Source organism: Stenella coeruleoalba, assembly GCF_951394435.1.
Source record: "Stenella coeruleoalba genome assembly, chromosome: 7".
Lineage (NCBI taxonomy): Eukaryota > Metazoa > Chordata > Mammalia > Artiodactyla > Delphinidae > Stenella > Stenella coeruleoalba.
In genome coordinates, this window is record NC_137153.1 from 42,380,245 (window position 1) to 42,405,878 (window position 25,634).

General features: G+C 50.1%; 2 protein-coding genes across 6 annotated transcripts; one reads left to right on the plus strand and one right to left on the minus strand.

The window, feature by feature from the left end:
- Positions 1-7,795, plus strand: MYORG (myogenesis regulating glycosidase). Of its 3 annotated transcripts, none has more exons than XM_079926803.1 (2): positions 1-511; positions 3,902-7,795. In XM_079926803.1, the coding sequence occupies exons 1-2, from the start codon at positions 162-164 to the stop codon at positions 6,111-6,113; spliced, it is 2,562 nt and encodes an 853-aa protein (XP_079782929.1). In that variant the 5' UTR covers positions 1-161; the 3' UTR covers positions 6,114-7,795. The 3 variants fall into 3 exon arrangements, with proteins under 3 accessions (XP_079782929.1, XP_079782930.1, XP_079782931.1); XM_079926804.1 differs by lacking the exon at positions 1-511 and adding an exon at positions 695-765; XM_079926805.1 differs by lacking the exon at positions 1-511 and adding an exon at positions 726-765 and having other exon boundaries at positions 3,906-7,795.
- Positions 7,796-14,667: 6,872 nt separating this feature from the next.
- Positions 14,668-25,505, minus strand: NUDT2 (nudix hydrolase 2). Of its 3 annotated transcripts, none has more exons than XM_079926806.1 (3): positions 25,336-25,505; positions 17,326-17,459; positions 14,668-15,266 (listed from the first exon to the last, which is right to left on the minus strand). In XM_079926806.1, the coding sequence occupies exons 2-3, from the start codon at positions 17,450-17,452 to the stop codon at positions 14,950-14,952; spliced, it is 444 nt and encodes a 147-aa protein (XP_079782932.1). In that variant the 5' UTR covers positions 17,453-17,459; positions 25,336-25,505; the 3' UTR covers positions 14,668-14,949. The 3 variants fall into 3 exon arrangements, with proteins under 3 accessions (XP_079782932.1, XP_079782933.1, XP_079782934.1); XM_079926807.1 differs by lacking the exon at positions 25,336-25,505 and adding an exon at positions 23,842-25,222; XM_079926808.1 differs by lacking the exon at positions 25,336-25,505 and adding an exon at positions 17,701-17,721.
- Between the last annotated feature and the right edge of the window lie 129 nt (positions 25,506-25,634).

Consider the following 25,634-nt stretch of genomic DNA (forward strand, 5'->3'; position numbering starts at 1 on the left):
TCAGTCCCTGATCTCAGGCACTGCTGGTCTGATCCGGTGGGAGCTGACAGCTTGGGCCTCCCGGCTGATGGAACTAGGCTCCACTCCGTGGGGTCCTTGATTGGATCCGACCTGCACTGAACCGCTGAGATCCTCCCAGAATTCCGCTACCCTTTTTCCATATGGGAAAAGAGCTAATGAGAGCGTTATACCGAGACGGCCTCAACCTCCCCAAATCTGGAGGAAAAGGAATCCCAAGGGCCAACTCTGTCCCTTTACCCTGCGGCTCGCTCCTTCTCATACACATCTCAAATTTAGCCGACAGGTGCGAGAACCCTAACATTCGACAGCTGCACCTCCCTCCAGAACTACAGTTCCCAGCAGACCTGGGGAAGAGCCCCGCCCGCGTGCGGGTAAGCAAAGGTCCAGAGGGGGCGGGCCTGCAGGCGGGGGGCGGAACCGGGAGGCACCGGGCTGGAGGTGGGCCTGAGCTGCCAGGAGCTGGGCACAGAACAGAAGAGGAAGGTGGGAGGTAAGGGGCGTGACCTCAAGTGCGCGTGACAATGTGGGAGGATGGTCGGGCGCCAGGGGCGGAGCTGGACTCCGAGACTTGACGAGACCGAATGATTGGGGCGTGGCCGAGCAGCCAGGGGGCGGGGCTCGAGGACGGCCTCAGCTGTTCCCAGCTAGGCAGCGCCCCGCGCCGCACCGTGGCAGCTCAACTTCGGCTAACTTGGAGGGGATCTGCAGGAGCCTCCATTCACCCCCACTTCTGGGGTCACTTCCGTGAGTTCGCCCAGCGGGAAGACCTTGGGGGGTTGCTGAGGGAAAATACTTCCTGAACTTTCGCTCCTACAGATGAGTAGGTGGGGCGAGCCTGGACACCTGGGCCCCTTCTTCGGCCGCGGTTCCCAGCGGGCGACCGCCCTCTTGACCTCAGTCTGTCCTTTTCGGACATTATAGCTGCAGCGCTGGGAGTGGGTGTAGAGTATTCCAGGCTGTAGGCTCAGTCACTCTATACCCCCGGATCCGCTCGCTGGGCAGGACGGGGAGAGGACCCGGATAGAGTTGCCTTTGGCATTTCCACCCCCCACCCTACCCCTGGGAATTGTGTTGGACAAAGGACCCAACGTGGAATGGCCTAGTTGGCTAGGCCCGACCCTCCCCCTTAGACATGGCTAGGGGCTGGAAGCCAACACTGAGGTTGACTGTCAAGTGGGGAGAGGCTTGGCTAGGGCAAACCCTACCTGCCAGCGTTAGCCTGTGGCTGGCCAGATGGTGGAGGCGGCAGATTACAGGGGTCTCTAGCGCCACCGTTAACACCAGAACCACACTTCCTCCCCTACAGCCCCTGTACCAGATGCCATTAAAATCGCCACTTCCCATCCCCAAGAAGCCTTCCTGGGGCAAGTAGCAGCACCAGCCCTTGGGAATACAGGCCTCACCATGCCCACAGCCCCCTGATGGAAGCCTGTCCCACCCTCTTGGCCACAAAACTCCTTTTCTCTCCTGCATTCAGATATCCAGTCAGGCCATTAGCTCCCTGTCAGGGTTAAGCTGGGATTTTGGATTCAGGCAACCCTGCTACCTAAGTGACTTCAAACAAGTTCCTTTTTCTGTTTGGGCCACTCTTTCCTCATCTATGAAATGGGCACTGCAGCTGTGCCTCCTATTCAGCATTATTGTTAGGGTTGGATGCCATGGTGGCATTAGGGAGACCAACAGAGGGCCTCTGGGTTTTTGTCCTTCATCAAAGAATCTCAGAACCCTAGAAAGTAAAAATTCTCAAGACCTAAGTGTTTGAAAAGGCTTTTGAGGTCACCTTGGTGGGCTGGCCATGCCTCCAGGGGTCATGAGATAGGCTGACTTAATATGAAAGTTTTGAGGATGAGCAACCTCTGTCCTACTCAGATACGGACCCTTTCTCCCTATTCCCTTAGTGCCCAGAATGGGGCCTTGGTTGTCTCGAATGAATTGAATATAAATGTACAGCAGGTCTGGCCTGGGCCACCTAAGGCCTTCTTTGGGTCCTGCTTAGCTTAAGGGCATCAGCTAAAGGCTATGCCTGCATTTTCCAGGAAGGCTTTTCCAGCCTATACCTACAGGAAGGGAAGTCCATAGTAGGTTGGGGGAATTTTGAAGGCTAAGTTGTATGGGATGAGAGGAAGGGAATAAGAGGCTGTTCTAGACCAGCTGGAACTGACCAGTTTAGGGAGTTGGGGGAGGGAGCTCAGAGAATAAGGCACTGAGATAGAACCTCACTGGGGTGGGGGGGGGCATTATGGGGAGCTGTATGTTGACATCTGGGATAAAAATTCCAATCTGCACCTGGCACCTGGCATTCTTGATAATCTCTTCATGGGAGAGGTGGGGGAAGTGAGAACGCTGAGCAATTCTGGTGTCTCCTTGGAAATTGCTGGGGACTGGCATCTGGGAGGAGTCTAATTACTGTTTGCCAATCTCCCTCTCTCCTTCCCTCCAGCTGGAGCAGATGGGCAGCCGACAGGCTGGCAGTGTATGTCTGTGTATGCACGTGGCTGGTGCTATTTCTTTGCTGGACTCTGCCCTGAGGGCTGAGACAGGAAGGGTCAGTAGCCTTGAACAGCAGGTTTGGACACACACCTCCTCCCAAGTCTGTGTTTCTCTGTAGTCATATCTGAATCTTTAGCATACAGTATATAAGAGTGGATTGTGTAGTAGGGGGTGTCTGATTGCCAGAGAGCTGGTAGGTGGGGGAGAGAAGTTGGCCCAAGATGGGTGGGTGAAATTTCCTAAAGCAGGTGGCTGAGGACTGAGGTTAGGAAAGAACAGAGCTTGGTAGTCATAGGATAGGCTTGGCTGAAAATGGAATCAGAAGGACAGATGAGACCATGTATGCCTTGAACTTCAATTTGCAAAGCTTACACTTCTGAACTTCATCATGGGGGTCATGAGCAGCTCCCTAAACTAGGGAGAGATGTAATCTGATAAGTGTTTTAGAAAGATCACTATAGTTGCTGTGAGCAGAAGGCATTGGAGGAAAACAAGTTGAAAGCAGGGAGGCCTATAGGGGAAGTGTTGCAACGATGCAGGGGAGAAATGACAGTGCTCTAACTAGGGGAGGGGCAAACAGGACAGTGGGTGAGTGCTAGAGACAAAGCCACAAGGTAGCTGGCCCACAGATGTGGTGCTGGGAGCAGAGCAGGAAGGTGGGCAGGGAAATGGACTTGGTGATCCTGATGGCTGAGAGCAGAATGGAGTTTGAGAGCAAAGAGAGGGAAATGTGAGAAGCCACCAAGCCCCCATGTTAGGCTCCTGACCCCAGTCCTAAAGTCCAAACCCAACCTCACCCCCCCTCCAAACCAGGCCCTTGGACTGAGTCTGGCTTTGAGTATCTTCTCTAATCTCCAGATTTAATATGGCTTCTGACTCAAGATTAAATTCCATGCCTGAACGGTTCCCCTTCCTCTCTCCTCTCCCACTCCCCACACAGGGAAGCCAGCCGCCTGCTGTGTCAAAGGTCTTAAGGAGCTGGCTTGCTTATCCCCCCTCTCCCACCATGGCCACATCTCTGGGAAACCAGGCCCTCTCCAGATTCCTCCCCTTCCCTTCAGCCTGAACTGCCCCCATGTGTGATCCAAGGAGACCTGATTAATTCTGTGATCCTGGACAGCTCCCTGACCCTGTCTGGGTTTGTTCCTCCACCAGGAAAATGGTGATGAATATCATCTGCCCCTCCCCTTCAGCGTCCTAATTTTGACAAGCAGTGGGGCCCATGAGAAAGGCTAGGTAAAATGCAGACAGAACGACCTGGTAAGAGTAAAGCCCTTACGTCCCAGTATACACTTTCCCAAAATATACACTTCTTTCTTGCGGCAGCAAATGTAAATACTATGGAATGAGAAAGCTCAGTTCCACCTCTCTCTTCCCCTTCCTGACTCAGGCAGGCCAAGTTCAGATGGGCTTTGTCGGGTGGCCCCACTGCCTGCTCCTTCCCTAACTGGGGGCTGATGTCCCAGAATCTTCAGGAAAAGAGCCAGGCCTACCCCCGCCGCCGCCCTGGGAGCCACACAGGTCGTAAGAGCCCCGAGGCCGTCGCAGCTGCAACCATGTACACCTTCTTGCCTGACAGCTTCTCGCCTACCAAGCCCAAGCCGTCCAAAGAGCTGAAGCCGCTGCTGGGCTCCGCAGTGCTGGGGCTGCTGCTGGTGTTGGCCGCGGTGGTGGCCTGGTGCTATTACAGCGCCTCTCTACGCAAGGCGGAACGCCTGCGCGCCGAGCTGCTGGACCTCAACCGCAGCGGCTTCTCCATTCGCAACCAGAAGGGCGAGCAGGTCTTCCGCCTGGCCTTCCGCTCGGGCGCATTGGACCTCGATTCCTGCAGCCGCGATGGCGCCCGGCTTGGCTGCTCTCGCACAGCGGATGGGCGCCCGCTGCACTTCTTCATCCAGACTGTGCGGCCCAAGGACACGGTCATGTGCTACCGCGTGCGCTGGGAGGAGGCGGCGCCGGGGCGCGCGGTGGAGCACGCCATGTTCCTGGGCGACGCGGGGGCGCACTGGTACGGCGGCGCGGAGATGAAGACCCAGCACTGGCCCATCCGCCTGGACGGCCAGCAGGAGCCTCAGCCCTTCGTCACCAGCGACGTCTACTCCTCCGACGCCGCATTTGGAGGCATCCTCGAGCGCTACTGGCTGTCGTCGCGCGCGGCTGCCATCAAGGTCAACGACTCAGTGCCCTTCCACCTGGGCTGGAACAGCACGGAGCGCTCTCTGCGGCTGCAGGCACGCTACCACGACACGCCCTACAAGCCGCCCGCCGGCCGCGCTGCTGCACCCGAGCTCAGCTACCGCGTGTGCGTCGGCTCCGATGTCACTTCCATCCACAAGTACATGGTGCGGCGCTATTTCAACAAGCCATCGAGGGTGCCAGCGCCTGAGGCCTTCCGGGACCCCATCTGGTCCACGTGGGTGCTGTACGGGCGCTCGGTGGACCAGGACAAGGTGCAGCGTTTCGCTCAGCAGATCCGCCAGCACCGCTTCAATAGCAGCCATCTGGAAATCGACGACATGTACACGCCTGCCTATGGCGACTTCGACTTCGACGAGACGAAGTTTCCCAACGCCAGCGACATGTTCCGCCGCCTGCGCGACGCTGGCTTTCGCGTCACACTCTGGGTGCACCCGTTTGTCAACTACAACTCATCGTGCTTTGGCGAAGGCGTGGAGCGCGAGCTGTTTGTGCGTGAACCCACGGGCCGGCTGCCTGCTCTCGTGCGCTGGTGGAATGGCATCGGCGCCGTGCTCGACTTCACGCGCCCGGAGGCCCGCGACTGGTTTCAGGGGCATCTGCGGCAACTGCGTTCGCGCTACGCCGTGGCCTCCTTCAAGTTCGACGCTGGAGAGGTCAGCTATTTGCCGCGGGATTTCAGCACCTACAGGCCGCTGTCTGACCCCAACATATGGAGCCGGCGCTACACAGAGATGGCGCTGCCCTTCTTCTCACTGGCCGAGGTCCGTGTGGGCTACCAGTCACAGAACATCTCGTGCTTCTTCCGCCTGGTGGACCGCGATTCGGTGTGGGGCTACGATCTGGGGCTGCGCTCGCTCATCCCCGCCGTGCTCACTGTCAGCATGCTGGGCTACCCGTTCATCCTGCCCGATATGGTGGGTGGCAACGCGGTGTCTGAGCGCACAGTGAGCGGCGGCGAGGTGCCCGAGCGCGAGCTCTACGTGCGCTGGCTGGAAGTGGCCGCCTTCATGCCAGCTATGCAGTTCTCCGTTCCACCCTGGCGGTACGACGCCGAAGTGGTGGCCATCGCGCACAAGTTCACTGCACTGAGGGCCTCACTCGTGGCGCCGCTGTTGCTTGAGCTGGCTGGTGAGGTCACTGACACGGGAGACCCCATCGTGCGCCCCCTCTGGTGGATCGCGCCCGGCGACGAGACGGCGCACCGCATCGACTCACAGTTCCTTATCGGAGACACGCTGCTTGTGGCGCCGGTACTGGAGCCAGGCAAGCAGGAGCGGGACGTCTACCTGCCCGCAGGCAAGTGGCGCAGCTATAAGGGTGAGCTTTTCGACAAGACGCCAGTGCTACTCACGGATTACCCCGTTGACCTGGACGAGGTCGCCTACTTCATCTGGGCATCCTGACCCAGCCCAGGACCCAGAAACCCCACAGCCCTAACCCCAGTCTTCATGTAGGCCTCTAACCCTGCATCGCAGCCACACCGGGTATCCCCAGGAAGTCCCCACCTCTGTACCACCCACTAAGTGGGTACTGAAGTAAATGTGCTGGAGCCAGCTCCTGTAGGTCCAGGGGAGAAGATGCTAACGCAACCTCCCACTCCAGTGCACAGTCCTAACAGCCCTCTTTCTCTCCATACTCACTCCAGTCTACAGAAACCTCTTCCCTGGGCTGGGGGCAAGAGAGCACAGAGGAAAAAGGTCAGCTCTCTTCCTGTTAAACACGGTTGGGTTTTAAAAGCACAGAGAGAAACCTCACCCTCCATCCTGGCCTGAGTGGCCATCTTTGTCCTTCTGAGGTGGTGACTTGATCCTCTTTAAGGTCCCAAAATAGCCCCCAGCCACACTTAGAAAGGGCACATTTTCAGTGTTGGAAGCCAGGTCCTGAGTCCCCAGCACTGGCCTGACCTGTGGCTGACCTGGTCCCACCCCAGCTGGCGAGAAGAGACAGAGGTACTTGGCCAACTGACAAGGAGGCAGGAGGTCCCCTCCCAAAGGACAGGTGGAGTAGGCTTAGCACAGAGCCATCATCATTGTCCCTCATTTGTGAAGAGCTCCTAACACCGCACTTATGCATCTGTGTACACACATGGTTCAGCCCTGGGCCAGGGCCACCGCCTGATGGGCAAAGACTTGCAAAGCCATGCAGGCCAGACTTGATGCCTTAACTCAAGAATGTGTGTGTGTGAGAGAGAGAGAGCGAGAGAGAAAGAGGGAGAGAGAGGGAGAGAGAGAGAGAGAGAAAGAGGGAGAGAGAGGGAGAGAGGCACAATATGTCCTTGGTGCAGTACCTCCGAGGCTGCTTAAGCCTGGAGGGAGAGGGCAGGGAGCAAATTTGAGGTTTTGATTGTTGATTTGGTTCCTTCCTGGGTGATGTCTCTGGGACTCTAGTAGGAAATAAACAGTCCTTTCCAGATTCCTCAGCTGCCTCACTCTCTGCACACGTGAGGTGTGGCTTAAAAGGGAGTGATGTTAGGGACTTCCCTGGCAGTCCAGTGGTTAGGACTCTGTGCTTCCATTGCAGGGGGCACAGGTTCGATCCCTGGTCTGGGAACCCCACAAGTGGGGGTGCAGCCAGAAATAGAAAAAATAGGGGGAGGGAGCGATGTTCTTATTCTGGTAGTGGTGTGCTTTAGCACAAAAACTACCGTGCACATCGACACCTACAGATATACATACAGGGTAAGGTCTTTTATTTTAGCCATTTTCCCTTTCTAAGAAAAGCAACCTCAGCCAGAGTGAGTTTCTCCTGACTTTGCAGGTGAGTCTGGGGAAGGAGTGGCTTGCCAGATGAGGGAGGTGGGAAACAGGGCAGGGGTCAGCTTCCCTTAATGGCTTGGACAGCAGAATCAGTCCCTCCCCCCCTAGAGAATGCACCTCTTTGCCCACTCCTCCACCCCCTCTATTTTCTCAATGTGAAGAATGCTATGCTAATGAAAGTTTAGGAGCACTCAACCATGATTCTACCACTCATCTGCAAGCTGTAAGCTGCTTAACCTCACTGAGCCTCAGTTTCTTCATATGTAAAATGGTGATAATAATGCTACCTCCCAGGTTGTTAAGGGAATTATAAGCACAGATTTATATAAGGTGCCTAGCACAAGTAGGTGCTCAATAAAAGCTAATATAATGTTTTTGGTTTTTTTTTCTTGTTTAAAAATAACATGGATTTTTCCAGGCCCCAGCTCCCAGCCCAGCTGGCTTCCTCTGGGCCTGCATGTGACACCCTCTTCCCAAACCTCTGCACGTAGCACCCAGTTGAACTCTGAGTTTGTGACCCGAGGGACACTGTGATCCAGGAGAGAGGCAAGAGAGGAGACATCTGAAGTGGAATGTCAGGAGCCAGGAGTCGCCAGGAGATGGGGAGTAAATGGAATTAGCTTCCCTCTCCTTTTTGTCAAGAGCATTTACTGATCAGTATTCAGTGATGAGCCTCCCTGGGCCCTGGTGCACAGCCATGGGCTGTGTGTGGAGTGACTGTAGAAGGAGGGCACCCAGGCTGGGTCCTGGAAACTTCCCTAAATGGCTGGAGAGCATGACTCACACTTGAATGGCCCTCCACTTGCTATGCAGTCTGAAGCCAGCTGACCTAACCTCTCGAGGCTTGGTTTCTTCATCTTTAAAATAGAATTTCTAGGACTCACTGAGATGTGTCTGTAAAGTACTTATGCAAAAATTGGCAAAGAGTGTTAAATAAATGGTAACTCCTATCAACTCTTAATTCTAAACAAGGAACAAAGAAAAACTCTGCCTAAAACTGATACTGTACCCTATTGGGTAGCCTCTAGCCACATGTCGCTTCTTAAATTTAATTTTAAAATTAATTAAAATTAAACATCATTAAGAATCCAGTTCTTCAGGCACACTAGCCACATTTCAAGTGTTCAAAAGCCATGTGTGACTAGTGGCTCACATATTGGACAGTGCAGATTATAGAACACTTCCATAGTTGCATAAAGTTCTATACCCCAGGACCAAGTAGTGTGTGCTGAGATGGCATGGGGGTTGAGGTTGGGTAAAGTAATCTGGAAGGCCTAAGTCATCTGGCATGGAGGAGGAGTACCCTTTAGAAGGGCATTGATGGAATTCCCTGGACGTCCAGTGGTTAGGACTCCGCACTTCCACTGCAGGGGGCCTGGGTTCAATCCCTGGTCGCTGGGGAACTAAGATCCCACATGCCATGCGGTGTGGCCAATTAAAAAAAAAAAAAAGATCTGAAGTGAAGTCAAATAAAATGTTAAGAATTTTAGAAGGGCATTGAGGGCAGGCAGCTTGGATGGAGGAGGGGACACACCACGCCCACTGAACACTCACTGTGTGCTGGGACAGGGCCAAAGGGAAGAGTGCCCTTGACTGGCCAAATCCCAGCAAACTAGCCCTTGGCTTGCAATCTGGTTTCTAATCTGGCCTCTGCCATTGACCTTGTTAATCACAAAAGCACAGATGAACAAGCTAAAACAGTGAGAGAGAAGGGCACTGGCCTGAGTCACACAGAAGATTAGTACCCAAGACTGGACTGGAACCTGGTGGTCTGTATCTAGAAGCCTAGAATCTCCCGCCCAGTCTTCACCCATCTTTCAACAGCCTGGGCCAGCCCCGGCCTATACATATCCGAGGCTGGGGAGCCACTGAAATGTGTGTCTCTGAAGTTGCCACCCAATGGGCCTGATTCTAAGCCAACAAGTGTTTCCCCTTCCCCTACTGATGACAAAAAAGAGAGGTTCAAGAAGTTGGGCAGCAGTGACTGGAATGGTAGGAACCATGAGAAAGAGCTGGTCTTGGGATGGGGAAGGGGAGGGAAGTGGACTAGAAGCTACCTCTACCCCTGTTTGCTAGGTTGCCAGAAACTCTGCCCTCTTAGAGCCTTGTCCAACACCCCCATCTCTGCCAGCACCTCTTGTACATTCCAAATTTATCTCTCTCTTTCTGTACATCTGGGTGGGGAGGGAGGGCTGCCCCTCCTCCATGGAGCTTCCAGTAGCTTTGTCGTGGCCAGAGTTCCCCATTGGTCTTTTCTGTACCCCTGGGCTGGGGGTGGGGGCGAGGAGGCTGGTATGCTGGAACAGGGAGCTTCCTTCTCCACAGGTAATGGGGAGGGACTGAGTGGCCACTGCAGGAAATCTGGGACTGGGGCCTAACACCCCCATTCTGTGACTGTGTGTACCCTAAGAGTCTGCCTCCGTTTCCCTTTTAGCACTCTATGAATCAGCTAAACCCTGGCCAAGCCCTCTCTAAGACCAAGATGTGAATTTTCTGGGAGGATCTTTGCTCTTGTTCCCCCGGATATGGGCAAAGTATCCCACACCCTGGTTGGCTACAGAGCAAGTAAGTCTTCTTTTGTTGGTTCCCCTCACCAAGATTTCTGGTCCCTTCACTCCTCCTCAAGTCCAAGGCCAATGTTGACCTCTCATCCCCTGGCCACTACCCCATGTCAGATCTTATCAGTTCTAGCCTGGACCATTGCAGTGGACTCCTAAATCTTTCTACTCTTGAACGCTTCAATTCAATTCACATAGCAGCCAAGGAAATCTTTCTGAAATTCAATCAGGTCATTTAGGAAAAAATTCAAGCTCTGATGTTCAAGACTTCTAAGATCTAAATCCTTCTCTCCCCTCCCCTAATGGGTGAGGGGGGTCAAAAGGTACAAATTTTTAGTTATAAAATGAATAAGTCAGTGGGGTGTAATATACAGCATGGTGGCTATAGTTAATAATACTGTAGTGCCTATTTCAAAGGTAGGAGAGTGGGTCTTGAATGGTCTCATTACAAGAAAATAATTTTTTTATAACTGTATATGGTGACGGCTGTTAACTGGACTTACTGTGGTGATCATTTAGCAGTATATACAAATATCGAATAGGGGAGATATAAATCCACTTCTGCTTCTGTTTTGCCCCCACACACATACTTATGAGCATATTTTGAAAAGCATTTGAAGAAGTACTACTTCTGTTCTGGGAACAGCTGCACAGCCCATCCCTGCAAGGGGAGGCCTGCCCAGACCCAGCCTTGAAGAAAACCACAGGGGCAACTGGGTGATTTCCTTTCCTGCCATTGTCCGACTCAGTGGGACTTCTGCTGACACCCTCCCGTCTCTGGTACACACCCCAGCTCCCAAGGAGCAACATGGCTTTTATCTTCAGGCTGGCCATTTACTTTGTGATGTCCAAGGATCTTTCCAGCAGCTTGAGGGGGGGAGAGAATTTGTTTTCAATGTACTTTACCATTTTAATGGACTATAGGGGAAAAGAGAGACTGAATTTTTTTTTTTAATTGAGGGGTCAGTGACATAACATTATATTAGTTTCAGGTATACAACATAAATGATTCAATATTTGTATATATTGCTAAATGATCACCACAGTAAGTCCAGTTAACAGCCATCACCATACACAGTTAAAAAACAAATTTTTTTCTTGTAATGAGACCGTTCAAGACCCACTCTCCTACCTTTGAAATAGGCACTACAGTATTATTAACTATAGCCACCATGCTGTACATTACACCCCCATGACTTATTCATTTTATAACTGAAAATTTGTACCTTTTGACGCCCCTCACCCATTAGGGGAGGGGAGGATTCTTGGCCTTATGAGACAAGCCCTAAGTCTGGCTGGGGTGAGGTCAGGGGAGTGGGAAAAAACTGAAGAGGAAGAGGCTCTGTCCCCGGGGGATTCCCAGTCTGAAGAACAGGAAGAGGCTGTGCCTCTATACTCAGTATCCTAGTGCTGTTTTTTCCCTCCATAGCCCCCTTTCCCCTCCTCAGGGGGTCTTGCTGAGCACTTCCTGTTACACAATGGGGAGCTGGAGGCGGGGTAGGAGGGGAAAGGAAGTGAAGGGGGAGGGTTAGGAAGAAGGCTGAGAGCAAGCCTCACTGGAAACCTGTAGCACAACCTCCAGGGGGCAGCGGCGGGGCTGGAACGGCCCTCCTCTAGAAGGTAAGGGACCGGTTGGGCCACCGGCTGGACTGATGGAGAAGTCAGCCTCTGCTCCTCACACGTGGGGTCCCACCTGGGGTCCCACACCAGCACGAGCATTTCCATTTAAATTCTACCATTAAAACCACCCTTATACTTTCATTCCTTTGGGTCTTCAATTCAGCAAACAACTGCTTACTGCGGGGGTGTAAGGTATTGCTTTTGGGTGTCAAGAGGGCATTTTGGTTTTCCAGAGCCTCTTTCAAATGCCCCCAGGAGCTTCCCTGGTGGCGCAGTGGTTAAGAATCCGCCTGCCGATGCAGGGCACACGGGTTCGAGCCCTGGTCCGGGAAGATTCCACATGCCGCGGAGCAACAAAGCCTGTGTGCCACAACGACTGAGCCTGCGCTCTAGAGCCCGCGAGCTACAACTGCTGAGCCCACGCGCCACAGCTACTGAAGACCACGCACCTAGAGCCCGTGCTCCGCAACAAGAGAAGCCACCGCGATGAGAAGCCCGTGCACCGCAATGAAGAGTAGCCCCCGTTCGCTGCAACTAGAGAAAGCCCGTGTGCAGCAACGAAGACCCAAAGCAACCAAATATTTAAAAAAAAAAAAAAAATGCCCCCAGGAGGGGGCAACTTTAGACCGCCCTTGTGGGGATTAGTTCATTAGATGCTTCTTATTTTATTTTATTTATTTATTTGTTTTATTTATTTATTTTTGGCTGCGTTGGGTCTTTGTTGCTGCACGCGGGCTCTCTCTAGTTGCGGCGAGTGGGGGCCACTCTTCGTTGCGGTGCTTCTCACTGCAGTGGCTTCTCTTGTTGCAGAGCACGTGCTCTTGGCACACGGGCTTCAGTAGTTGTGGCGCACGGGCTCAGTAGTTGTGGCTTGTGGGCTCTAGAGCGCAGGCTCAGTAGTTGTGGCGCATGGGGTTAGTTGCTCCGCGGCATGTGGGATCTTCGCAGACCAGGGCTCGAACCTGTGTCCCCTGCATTGGCAGGCGGATTCTTAACCACTGAGCCACCAGGGAAGCCCCGTTAGATGCTTCTTCACCCTGGGGTGGTGCAGGTGGTAGTGGGGAAAACATGTGGAATTCCAAGAGAAGTCTTTTTGGATGTAGGTGGGGACAGGATGGTGTTTATAGGGTGAGTAGTTATTAGGGGAAGCTTCCAGGAGGAGATGCTCTGGAGCTTGGAGGGCCTCAGATTGAAGGGTAAATTGCAGTCTTAGCCCTATAGCCCTTGAACAAGCCCAGGTGGCCGAAAGCAAAGTGGTGATGACAACAAAGCCTACTCACCTGCTACATCCCAATCTCAGTTCCACTCTCTCCCTCCCTCATCCACTGCCCATAACATGCCCCAGTCCCACCTTTCCGTCAATTCATCCTACAAAGTGAACATCTGAACGCAGTTTATGGGCTTCCCCTGCCCCCGCCGCCCCACCTTCTCCAAAGTACCTGTGTTTTAATGGAAAACTTTGTAAGTCCCAGAAGAATGACTCCAAAGCTGTACAAGGTATTCTAAGGCAGAGTCTTCCCTCTGGCACCTCATCCTCAAAGGACCTCACATATAGGCAACTGCCAGGGCCATCTACCTTCTTAAGCCTCAATATCCTCAGCTAAAAAAGTGAGCAGCAGAATCAGGTCATTTTCCAGGTCCCTTCCAACTCTGATGTATGAGGTCTTAACATTTTGAGATTCCACAGACTCCCATGTTGAGTGCACAGGGCCAGCCAGCCCTTGTTAGTCTGTGGTTTGGCACCACTGCCCAGCAGGCACTTATTAAATCAGTGGGATGTGGTCCCTGCTGGCCTGGAAGGAGAGCACTAAGCTCCAAAAACTTCCTGTAGCAGGCCTCCTAGGGGAGTGCTGCTCCGAGGGGTGAGGAACAAAACCATTCAGGTCCCTGGCAGTGCTCCAGAATCCTGTTCGCTAGTACTTTTGCCCTGTCTGCACGGAGAACCAGTGACTGAAAACATCTGGAGGCCTGATCGAAGACCTGGGTGACTTCCTCTGGGGGTGGCTGTTCTTGACCCTGGTAATCCAGGTTGACCTTTGCCAATGCCCCTTCCCATCCAAGCTTCTGCACTTCATTGGGCAACAACCCTCTAATGAAATCCACATGAATCCAGCTGCTAACAGCTCCTGGAAGGGCTGTAGGATCTAACACCTGCCCTGCATTCCTTGAGCCCTAGTAGCAAGGGGAAAGAGGGCTGAGACCCAGCTCTTGCGGCTCTGGATCTTACAGTTGAATTGTGGAAAAAGGGAGCAGGTGGGAACAGAGAAATGCCAATGATGAGGGCTTGCTAAAGGCGGGGAAGGCAGCGGCAGGCGAGGAATGCACGGGGTAGTGACAGGGCTGCCGGGTGGCCCAGCTGAGCCCCCCAGGCTCAGGCCTGCCCCTTGCCAGTGGCCTCAGTCATGCTGACAACCACGCTGACCCTGGGAGTCAGGACTGGGCTGGGAGGTTGGAGTGTATGTGTCACTGACCTGATGGCCCAGGGTTGCCTGTCCTTCCTTTCCCTGTTGTGACTGGGGATTTGTTCCAATGTTCCTTGGGTCTCGAATTACCTTAGGAAATATTTACTGAGAACCTATAACGTATGTGCCTGGTGCCAGGGAATGATACATTAGCGAGTACAATCGTCCTTCGTTATCCGCGGAGGATTGGTTTGAGGACCCACTGAGGATACCAAATTCTGAGGATGTTTGAGTCCCACCTTCGGCCCTTGATATCCGCGGATACGGTGGGCCGTATTGTATAGCAGACTCCATTCCTGCGCTCCAGTCCCACTCGCTTGTATATCCTGTCCGCTACAAGTCATTACGTCTCAGGTACACCGGTGGGGTGGGGTGAGGGTGCTTGGAGGTCCAGAGGCAGGAGAGCCACCCGGTAGCGTTGGGTCTCTCTGATTCTGACTCCGTCCCTCAGCTTCCCTGGGGTACAGTGCTTGGACACAGGATTCCCTCCAGCTAAGGTCAGAGCTCTGATTAGCTTTTCTCCCCACCCAAGGCAAGAGCCCATGAAATAAATACAGCAGGTTAGAAGGAGAGATAAGCTGCTTGAGGTTTATTCATAAAGTATAAGGATGCACTCACTGGGCTTGGCCTTTTTTTTTTTTTTTTAAACTCCTTTCCCTTCCTTTCCACCCAGCTGAGATTTTTGCTTGCTCTTCTCTGAGGGTCCTCAGCTGATTTTACCAGCCTGTCTGCAATCTGCTATAATGAGCCAAAGACCAGCACAGGCTTCCCTGGAAGCAAAGGTAGTTCACCTCAGAAACCCTCAAGGATCCTACGGAGGCAAAAGACCCTGATCCGGTCAGTTCAGACCACTGTGGAGCAGAGAAACTGGTGTCCTTCCTGGAGCACCGCCTTCATCTCCTTGAACTGAGCCAACTGGCAGGCCTCATGCAGCCCCAGCCAGCGATAGGCCTGGTGCTCGTGGGAGAGACGGACCTCCACGTCGTAGTCCTTTACCTCCGCCAGCCAGTAGATGACGGTTTTAGGCTTCTCCCTGGCCACATAATTGAGCTCCCTTCTGAATCCCTCAATGATGGTCAGCTGGTCTGCTTCTATGCCTGCTTCCTCCTGAGCCTCCCGAAGGGCTGTTTCCAAGTCACTTTCTCCTGGTTCCACATGGCCTGGTTAGGAGAAAAGAGGAGGAGGTGGATATAATCTTCAACAAAGCTGGATTTTCCAGGTCAGATGATTTAAAGCTGGGGTCTCTGGCGACTTTTCTAGGTGTTGCTAAGCTTTGGTGATATTCTAACATGCCTAGGGATGGGGTACAGGGCAGGCAGTGTCTGGCTCTGTGGTGTCTGGGCAATCCCTCTTCCCCACCCCATCTTCTCTACAGAGAGTGAAACAAAACATGTATTTGGCAAGTCTGGTCTAGAATACTGCCCTTCGATGGTGAGAGAGACAGCCTCCCTCAGACCTCTACTTTATTTTTCTTTGGAGTTCTCTTCATCCCATATTCTCAAGGAGACCCTTCCCTGGGACACCTTAACGTGATTTTCCCAAAGAGGGGCAGTCCTTTCTTGCCAGGTGGGAGCTGGCTGAAGAGGGAGCACTTCACCTACAATGCACAGTGAAGACTTAACACTGTCTGCAGTTGGTCTCTGAAGTCCCAGGGCCAACGGTCTGTCTCCGAACCCTGCACCGAGGCACCGGCAGCAGCTGTTTCCAAGTAGCTATCAAGGCTCTTCCAAATTGTTTTCATCTTTCTAACTGAGCAAGGCCAGTTTCCAGTTTCATAGGGAAAGTCCTCATGGGAACTTAGACTAAGGACAAGCTGAGAGCCAGTTCTAAGAAAATTTGTTGGCAAGGCCCAAACCCAATCAGACAACTGCCAAGAAACTGTTGTAAGAGAACTTGAAGCTCTGCAGACTGCGAGCAGCCCTCAGCTTTGCCTCAAGCCCTCCCTGCAAGTTCTCAGCTTGCCCAGGGGGTGCCAAGAAGGCCTGAGAGGGGTCTGGCAGCCTCGGTCAACACATGGCTCCAGCAAGTTGCTGGGGGCCTCCTGGTTCAGGAGCTCATAGAGAGCAGGAATTCTTAGCTGTTCTCTTCTTAGTTCAAAGACAGGGCTACATCCTAGCCTCCTCCTTCCCAGCGGTCCTCAGAGCACTGCCCTGAGTCAGCTGCTGCTGCACAGCTCCCACAGAAAGCAGCCAGGAGCTTGGACTTAAAAGCCCATTTTCATTCACAGCTGCTAGCGAATTTTCTCTGTATAGCACTTCATATAGCCACGGACACAAAGACAGGTAGGTAATGCACCAGGGGAGGAAGGTGGGAGGGATGCTGGTGGTGAGACAGGTGATGCTGATCCAGGATGCCCGACCTTCCCTCAGAACTGTGTGGGAGTCTCTGAGCACACCCTGCCCAGCAGCATCTATTCAGCACTCTGCCCATCGGTGTTAACAGGGTAACTTCTCCCCCAGGCCCAAGCAGGGAAAAATTCAGAGAGGTCCTTTGAAATCTTTCAGCGAGAGGGACCGTGCAGTGTGACTCTGGTGATCAGGAGGCAAGTGTGAATATTCCTATTCATAGTATCTGTGACACTTCTCTTTTTTTTCACCTTGTTTCTCCTCAGTGAAACTTGAATGTGGAAATTTTATTTCCTATTCCCACTTCCTTGTTTTCTTCCAACCTTGGAGTCTTGTTCACCCCTCCCCGACCCCACTTGCTCCCTTCTGTCTGGGGGCTGTTCACTATGGGCTCCTGACCTGTAGCCCAATAATAACTTGACCCCAAGGTCCTCAATTCCCAGCCCAGTGCCTCTTCCCCTACCCAGCCGTTCACCACAGAGGCTCTGGTGACTGATGCAAGAAAACCAGGTGTTATGACTTCCCTGGCAGTCCAGTGGTTAAGACGCCGTGCTTTCACTGCAGGGGGCACGGGTTCAATCCCTGGTCGGGAACTAAGATCCCACATGCTGCATGGCGCGGAGAAGAGGAAAAAAAAAAAGGAAAGAAAACCAGGTCTTGCTTCTGCCCTGGAATTCAGCCACAGAGTTCTATTTCCAGTTCTTCTCTGGCCTGGCATGGAGACTTTGTATGTAGAAAGGATCAAGAGCTCTTGCCCACCCCACCCCCTCCTGCTACACAATCACTGGGAAGCAAGCCTAGCAGGGTGCCTGGCAGGGTGGATTTCTGCATAGTGCTTGGCATTTCCCCAAAGCCCGCCCCTCTGGCCTCACACCTTTGGGAGGAGTCCAGTGATGAATGCCATCTGATGCCTGCAGCAGTAGAAACTCAATTGCAGTGTTGTCCATCTTGGGAATGAGACATCTTCGGAAGATGATCAAGCCACATGCTCTCAGGGCCATGGTCTATCTGAAGGCGTAACAAAAAAGATGTTCGAAGTTACACAAAACGGGAAGATCCATACTGGCGGGCAGCACTCTGGTGCTGCGGAGTAGCACAGACCAGCTAACAGTGACCTCATCACCTATAGACAGAGGCAGCATGCTGAGAACCAATGGGGGGAAACCAGGTGTCAGAGACAGGCCTTTGTGTGGTCAGCTGGTCTGCTGAGACAGGCCTTTGTGTGTAACTGCAGGACCTTGGTCCCTACCTGTTAGTGTAGCTCTATCCCAATTCCTCTGGGTCTCCCAGCTAAAACAGGGCTGGCATGTGTATGTAGAGACTGGAGATCCTCAGAAGCAACCCCACTGAAACTGGAGAGGTACGGGGAATGGGAGAGATGCAGTACAATATTATCATCAAATTCACAATCCCATTTCCCTCAGCCTCCAACCTGAGTCTCTGGAGCAAAGAGACCCCAACAATGTGGTTTCTGATGGCTCAGAGAGGTCACTTAGAAAGGGTAGCTTAGTGTACTAAAAATTTATTATTAATTTTTTTTCAATCTTTTATCCGTTTTGGAATGTTATACATTCACATGGTTCAAAACTCAAAATATAAAGGGGAACACATGGTAGAAAGTCTCTTTCCTACCCCATCAGAAGTGAACTGGCAGAGTAGTCAAGAGTGTGAACCTGGAGCCTGGGTTCAAGTTCTGGCTCTGCCACTTATTCACTGTGTGATTAGCTCCTAAGCCTGTTTCCACAGCTGTAAGACAGGATAGTAATAGCTCTACTCTAAAGAGCTGCTATGAGGATTACATGACTTAACTTTTGTAAAGTGCTTTAGAACAGTGCTTGGAATGTAATCTCAATACATTTCATTATGCACAGAAAAATGTCTGAACGATACACATCATTAATCCTGTTTTCTGGGGGGATGAGATTATGGGGAGACTTCCATTTTCTGCTCCATATATATCTGTATTATTTGAAATTTTACAGAGAACATTTATTATTTTTATAATCAGAAAGACAGTGAAGACAGACTTTTTTAGTCTTTTCCATTTAGCCTTTTTTCCATTTCAGAAAAAAATGTCAACAACAACAAAAGACAGGAAGGGAGTAGGAATATCTGCAGAAGTGAAAAAAGAATTCATCATCTGAAGGAGGACATGTAATCAAAGTAACAAAAAATATGGAAGATCCTTTATGTGAAGCCCTGCAAAAGAAAAACCTGTACCATTTGTTCACTCGACAAATATTTGTTGAGTACCTACTATGTACCAAGTACTGTGCTTGGCCTTTGCCCTCACAAGAATATAGAATATAGTTTATATTCTAGTGGAAGAGGCAGACTTTAATCAAATAGTTAAGCAAATTTAAAAATAATTGCCAATAAGGTATGTGCTCCAAAGGGGAAATGTGTGATTGGTAACTTAACCCTGACTGAGGGATCAAGGAATGCTTCCTGGAAGAAGGGATGTTTGAGCAGAGGAGTAAAGGATGAGTAGAAGGTAAGCTGTCAAAGGGAAAGAGGAGAGAAGATGTGTTCCAGGTAGAGGGAACAGCATGGGCAAAGCTTCTGAGGTGAGACAGCAGAACTGAAAGAAAACCAGGTGTCTCAAATGCAGCGGAGGCCTGAGAGAGTGGCCCAGGCAGGGAGAGGCCCGAGTCGGAGGGTCTCATCTCCAAGATTCCAGGGCCAAAGAAGGAGCTGGTGCTCATAGGTGGCAGAGCTGATGCTAAAAGTGTGGCGGGAGTAGACGCTGATGGTCTCCATGGCCCCCTTGTTGGTGCTCAATCAAGATGAGCTTGCATTTGTCAAAGGCATAAAAATCAGACCCAAATCACAACCTGTTCCAGGGCAGTTCTCAGGGCTACCAACAGATGGTAATGTTACTCTAGAGAACAGTGGTTCCTTACTCAAAAAACCAAGCACACCCAACACTGTGACCTTTCCAAACCTTTCTATACCTGTAATGAGAGTTTTTAAGGATTGGAAATAATCTCAAAATGGGTTTTCGAAATGGTCTGTGCTCTCATTTACTGGTGGTGGGAGATTAAATTAGCATATCCCCTTAGGAGGACAATTTGGTAATAATTATCAAAACATAAAATGCACATTCCCTTAGACCCAGGAATTCCAATTCTAGGCATACTGACATATACAAATACATGTTTAAGATGTACACACACACACACACAAAAGAAAAAAAGGGCAGAAACAAATATCCATCAATATGGGAATGGTTAAATAAGTACAGTATTTCATCTATATGATGGAAGATTATGAGGCCTTTAAAAAAGTGAGGTAGAGTCAAATGTGCTGCTTGTAAAAAGATTTTCAGTGGAAAAAGAATGGCTCATAACTATGTAAAGTATGGTTCTTTTTGAGTTTAAAATTCATATGTAAACTGGTATCAGGCTTTTACTAAATATGGTGTTCTGTTTCCCTGGTCTCCCCATTTATGCTGAGAACGTTCCTTACTCTGGAAGCCAGAAGGAACCCTGTCACCAAAGAACTCGTGAAGCAAGATTTCAAATGACTGGTTCCAGGTTTAGGCTGAAACAGGTACCTGATCCCATGCTTTCCTATCAAGATGCTCAGAAAGTATTAGCAAGTTATAGGTATAGGGCACCTTGCCCCTGCTTCGAGTGGAGTCCCATGGAATGGATGTTGGAACCCCTCAATAAGCTTAGGGATCCCAGACTAGTGGGCACAGTGTCCTCCCTCCACACCACTGCTATCGCCAATACAGCATGAGGAAACAAAGTTGCTGCATGGGAGGGTGGGCCAAGAAAGACAGGCCTGGGGTGGCCATGTGGAACTACTGGGGAGAGGGGAGCAGGCCAATATTCTCCTATGGGGAGGAGGCTTAGGTTACTGACAGGGGTGCACCCAGCAAAAATGTATCTCAGTAGATACCAGTATTCAGCAGTGACCACATCTAAGAAGCAGACTGACCAACAGTTCATCTTGATGCAACAAGAAGAGCTAGGATCAGATAGATGCTCACTTTCTCTCTATGCTCTGCACCCACAGAGAGGACAGAAAGGCAGAACTCCTATTTGCCCTTCAATTGCTTGGCTTGAGCCAGCTGTCCTCTAGAATTTCTCCTTCCTTCCCCATCCATTTAACCACCTCCTCATCCTTTCAGCAACAACTCAGATGTCACCTCTCCTGTGAAGCCTTCTGGCTTCTAATCATGCCATCTTCTGGGCCTTTAACATGGCTTGAATAATCTTCTACTGTAGGGTTTGATAAGAGAAACAGAACACTATGAGCACAGTAAAGTAAGAATTTAGTATAGGGATTAGACCTTGTCCAATTAGGAAGTTGATGGAGAAATCCACACAACTCTGTCACTTCTGCATCTGGTGTTAGGCCTGAAGTCTCTGTAAGTCGGGGAGGCCAGCGGTTGGGAAGGAAAGCTGGCTGTGGAGGAGAGAAAGAACTGGAACCTGTGAGAACAAATTGACTTCTGTTCACTGTCTCCAAGCTCACTGACTCCAGTGAGTTGCAGGAGAAGCAAGGGCCCTTTGCCACAGAGCTGAACATTCATCTAGCCTAGGACTCTCAGAGCAGCTGAAGGAGGAGATTCAGCAGGAGTTGGGCGGCTGCAGGCCTGGGTGCTGTCCTGCACAACCAAGGTGAGCCAGCAGGTCAGGGTCAAAAGTTATGCCACCATGCCCGGTGTCCTTCACAGTGTACTGGCTGCTACTTCACTTCAGTTTTCCAAATCTTGCACAAAATTTTCTTGAGGTCAACCCCAACTGGAACCATACAGGAAGGGAATCCTGGGAAACTCAGTTCCAGCTCAGCTAAGTGGACACAGTACAAAGCCACCACAAGCACGCACGCCTAGTATGGTAAATCTCTGTCTGTACCTCTGGCAGGGAAGAGCCAGACTATGAGCTGTCTCCTGGGACCCAGCACAGCAGCTCTCAACAGATGTTCATTGACTCAACAGAACTGTCTCCCCACCTCCCACTCAAACAAATGTTCAGGGTACGTTCTGGGACTTTGGGAAATAGCCCAGTGTTTTCCTGAGGAGTGCCATTTACATAAAAGTCAATGGAGCTATTGTTGGAGGCTTTCTGTTTTTCTGGAGACCACGGAGCTGAAACTGTCCTGGGGTTTGAAAGTAGCCAGATTTCTCTCTCTCTCCCTCACACACACACATACACATACACACACACACACACACACACACACACACACACACGTTCTGGCACGCACAAACTCTGAGTGGATTCAAACCTCAGGGGTTAAAGAACACAGCGTCTAATATGCAAAGATGCCTGCAGCCAGGATTGCGGAGGTGAGAACTCCAGGCTGACAGCAGGCAATTCACACTTCAGAAAAGTGGCAAAGTGCCTTAGGTGGTTAAAAAAAAACTGAACAAAAAAACCCTCAATGTCATCAGAAGGTTCCAGAAGCTAACGAAAAATACTCTTGGCTTTCTCTGTGGATACGAGGTTCAGGACTTAGGTGCCAAAAAATAATTCACAGATAAATGGCTCTACTGATGTGCTGTGTTCCAATATTTTCATCAAATTAATCAGAGTGCTACTGCAAGCATAGTTCAACCCTCAAAGCCCTCATAAATGTACCTTTACAGACAGAAAGAGCTCTCCAAATCCTACCCCCCGACTTGTTCCTCCTAGTGTAAAATCCCTCTAGCAGAAACAGTATTTCATCCCACCATGTTATCAATTAAGCATCTACCCTGTGCAAGGTTCTTCACGTGTATCTTTTCTAATGCTCAAGACAACTCTTCACAATAAGCATTATTATCTCCAGTTTACGATGTGGAAACTGAGATTCAGAAAGTTTAAAATACTTGCCCAAAGGCATAGCTGGCCTGTGAATGCTGAGATTTGAATTCAAGTAAGTCTAACTCCAAAATCTGTATTTTTTCCCCTTTATACTGCTTTGCTTACTGTGAAAGAGCAGGACTTAGGGCACAAGTGGCCCTGAGAGAGGACACGAAAATGATTTATAAAATCATTTCCAGTTCCAGAATTCCCACCCTTTGATCTAGATTCATATGGAGGATTTTAAAGTTGTCTAACTGGACTCCTTGCCACAGAAGAGGTTTTAGTTGGAGGGTGGTATAGATGAAGGTCTTGGTACCCAGAGACAACCCTGGAGGGGTAAAGTGTAGTCTAAGGCCCCTAAACTTTGTGTCTCTGAAAGGAGTGGACAGAAATGAGGCTCCCATCTTTGAATAAAGCTCTCTCTTATAACAATAGCAAAAAGATAAAACTAAAAAGAAAGAAAGAAAAAAGCTCCCAACTACCATAAATTGACAAAGAAAATGTTCCCTCAACTGCACCTTTCCCTGGGCATCTGCCACTCTTTTCTCAGAGACCAAGCTGCTGAGTCATCTTGCTATCTTTGCTATTTGGCTGAGGGAGGAAACAGGAGATTTCACCTGTAATGACATGAATATTGGCTTCTAGGATGAAGCCAAGTCAGACAAGGTTGGGACAAAAATCATTTCTAGTGAAGGAGATCTGTTAAATGGCCTATTAGTGCCATCTGCTGTACAATTCTGGAAAGCCAACATGGGGAATTCTAATACTAGAGCCTGAAAGGATTCATTCGCTCATCTAATGTCTGTTGAGTGTGTCCCATGCGACAGGCAGTGGTAACAGGATTGAAGAGTAGATGGGAAGCTGAATACTAGTGAAAGTGGAAGATGTTTAAACAGACAAGTTACCAAATGTGTTTTTTGCCTCACAAGGGTATGTGTAAGATGTAAATGTAGCAAAGAAGGGGTGATATCTTTAGGTCAAGGGGTACGCCATAAGGATTTTGAGGGATGACTAGGAGTTAACCAAGCAGAATAAAGGTGGCAAGGGGCACTCCAGGCCAAGGGAGGAGTGTGAGCAAAGACCCTCAAGCACAAGATGACATGCCATTGATAAAACTTAGTTTCTATCCCGTAGGCAATGAGGAGCCTTGGACTGGTTTTGGACATGGCTGTAATATGGTTAGGTTGACATTTTACAGAGACATTCTGACAGCAATGAAAGTGGAGAAAGAATTAGAAGGTAAGGAGGCCAACCAGTTACAAGCCTGTTGCAAACAGTCCAGATGACAAATGATACAGAGTCAAATTAAGGCAGACGCAGTGAGAAAGGAGAGGAAGGGATGAATTTGAGAGGTCTCAAAGAGAAAATCAACACTATTTGCTGTTTCACTGTCCAAGGGAGAGGGAAAGGGAGAGGTATTTGGTTTGAGTGACTAGGTAGAAGTAGGAGTAGAATGTACGCAAATGATTCCTGTTTGGGACAAGTTGAATTTGAAGTGCGATAGACTACCCACGAAGTAAATGGACACATGCGTCTAGAGTTCAGTGATCACCTCATCCCATCTCTTCATTTCCCAAGGCTGAAATTACCTGTTAGAGAAAGATTTTGCTTCCACTGTAGGTATCTCTGCAGCCCACCTCCCTCCATTTGGGTAAAGCTGCTTGTACATCTGGTATTCTAAGTATTTTCATCCTCTTTCAGTCAGAAACAGCACGGCACAACACAGAAGCATGGCTGGCTTCACAGTGAGACTTAGCTCCCTAATTTAACAGTGTCTTACTTTGAGCAAAATACTTAACTATTCTAGGCCTCACTTTCCTCATCTTACAAACAAGGAAACAACAACCTACTATTCACGGTTGCTGTAGAGTTTAAAAGAAATAATGTATATGTAGGGTCTGACACAGACGTACTGAATATACGAGTGTCGCTTACCCCTGTTATCATACAAGATTATCAGAAAGCTTCTCTATGTTATGTTTTAAGGGCATGCTCTTAGCTTTTATTGACAGTTGAATCAAGAAATGGCTTTTCACATTTTCTGCAAAACTACCGGTGATCACACCATGTATATCCCTGATGGCCCCACAAGATAAATTCCTCTTGATATAGCTACTAGGAAGAAATTCCACTCTTTTGAAGAATGTATTGCTTCCTGAATTATTAGTTATTTAACTGACAAGTTTTGAACTAAATTGGGTACTCAGTTACAGTACATCTGCTGGCTCCATTGGCTAGTATATTTGCTTGTTTCTATTATGAAGATAATAGCTATCATTTTTGGAAGAGTTACTACTTGTCAGGCATTGTGCCAAGTGCTTTACCTTTGTTATTTCACTTAATCTTCACAACAACCCCACGAGGCACTACTGACGGTTTTCAGAAGAGGAAAAAGGAATTTACAGCTCAGACATGTGTCTGAGTAGTGACTCAAAAGCAGATCTGCCTGTCTCCCAACATCACTGCTCTCAGCCTCGACTCTACGTTAGCTACATTTGCCTATTTGATTGCATTCAGTTTATTTTAATTTGTCATGCATATATTTTCCCCTTAGGAGATATAATAAATACATAAGGTCCAAACCAAGCCACAACAAGGAAAAAGGAAGTTATTTTTTTAGGTAGTGGGACTCTCGTGTGACTTTCTTTACTTCTACTATAATTGCCACGATATTATCCATTCAATAAATGAAGCTATTAGAAAATATAAAACCTCTTTTGGAAAGTACGCAGGGCTTAAAAGGTAACAACAATGTTAAAACTGAGGCCCAAGGAGGGGAAGGAATGGACCTCGAGTCGCTGGGCCTCTGGGCTTCCGACGACCCACCCGATCACCACTTGCATGAGGGCAAGCAAAGCTCGCTGGGCCACTGATCCCTTCTCCCTACGCATATAGAAAAACTGAGGTCCTGCGAGCGTCTGGGGCCTAACCTAACCACGCCCCACTGCCAGCTTGGAGGAAGGAACGTCCACCTCTGACCCTACAGCGACGGGAGATTAGTCAACCGCAAACTCCCATATCTCCAAGCCTCAGTTCCGCCGCGCAGAACTAAAGCCAGTGGTCCCTCCCTAAGGTTTACTCACCTTCCGAAGTGGAAGCAGGCAGGAGGCGGGCCTTGAACGGAGACCTGGGGTACGTCGACCAATCCGGAGAGCTCCATTGCGCTTTGGGCGACCAACAGCTCCGGGCATTAGGATTCTGGACCCGCCTCTAAGGTGAGGTTCTCTCGCTTAGAACATCGCGAGATCTTCACTTAAAGTGGAGTAATTGGTTGAAAGACCGAAAGACTGAACTTGAGAGATACGCCCACTGTTTCATTAGTTCCCTGATTGGTCTTCTAGAAGAGAAGGCGGCCCACGTCCACGAGTTCCCTGGATACCCA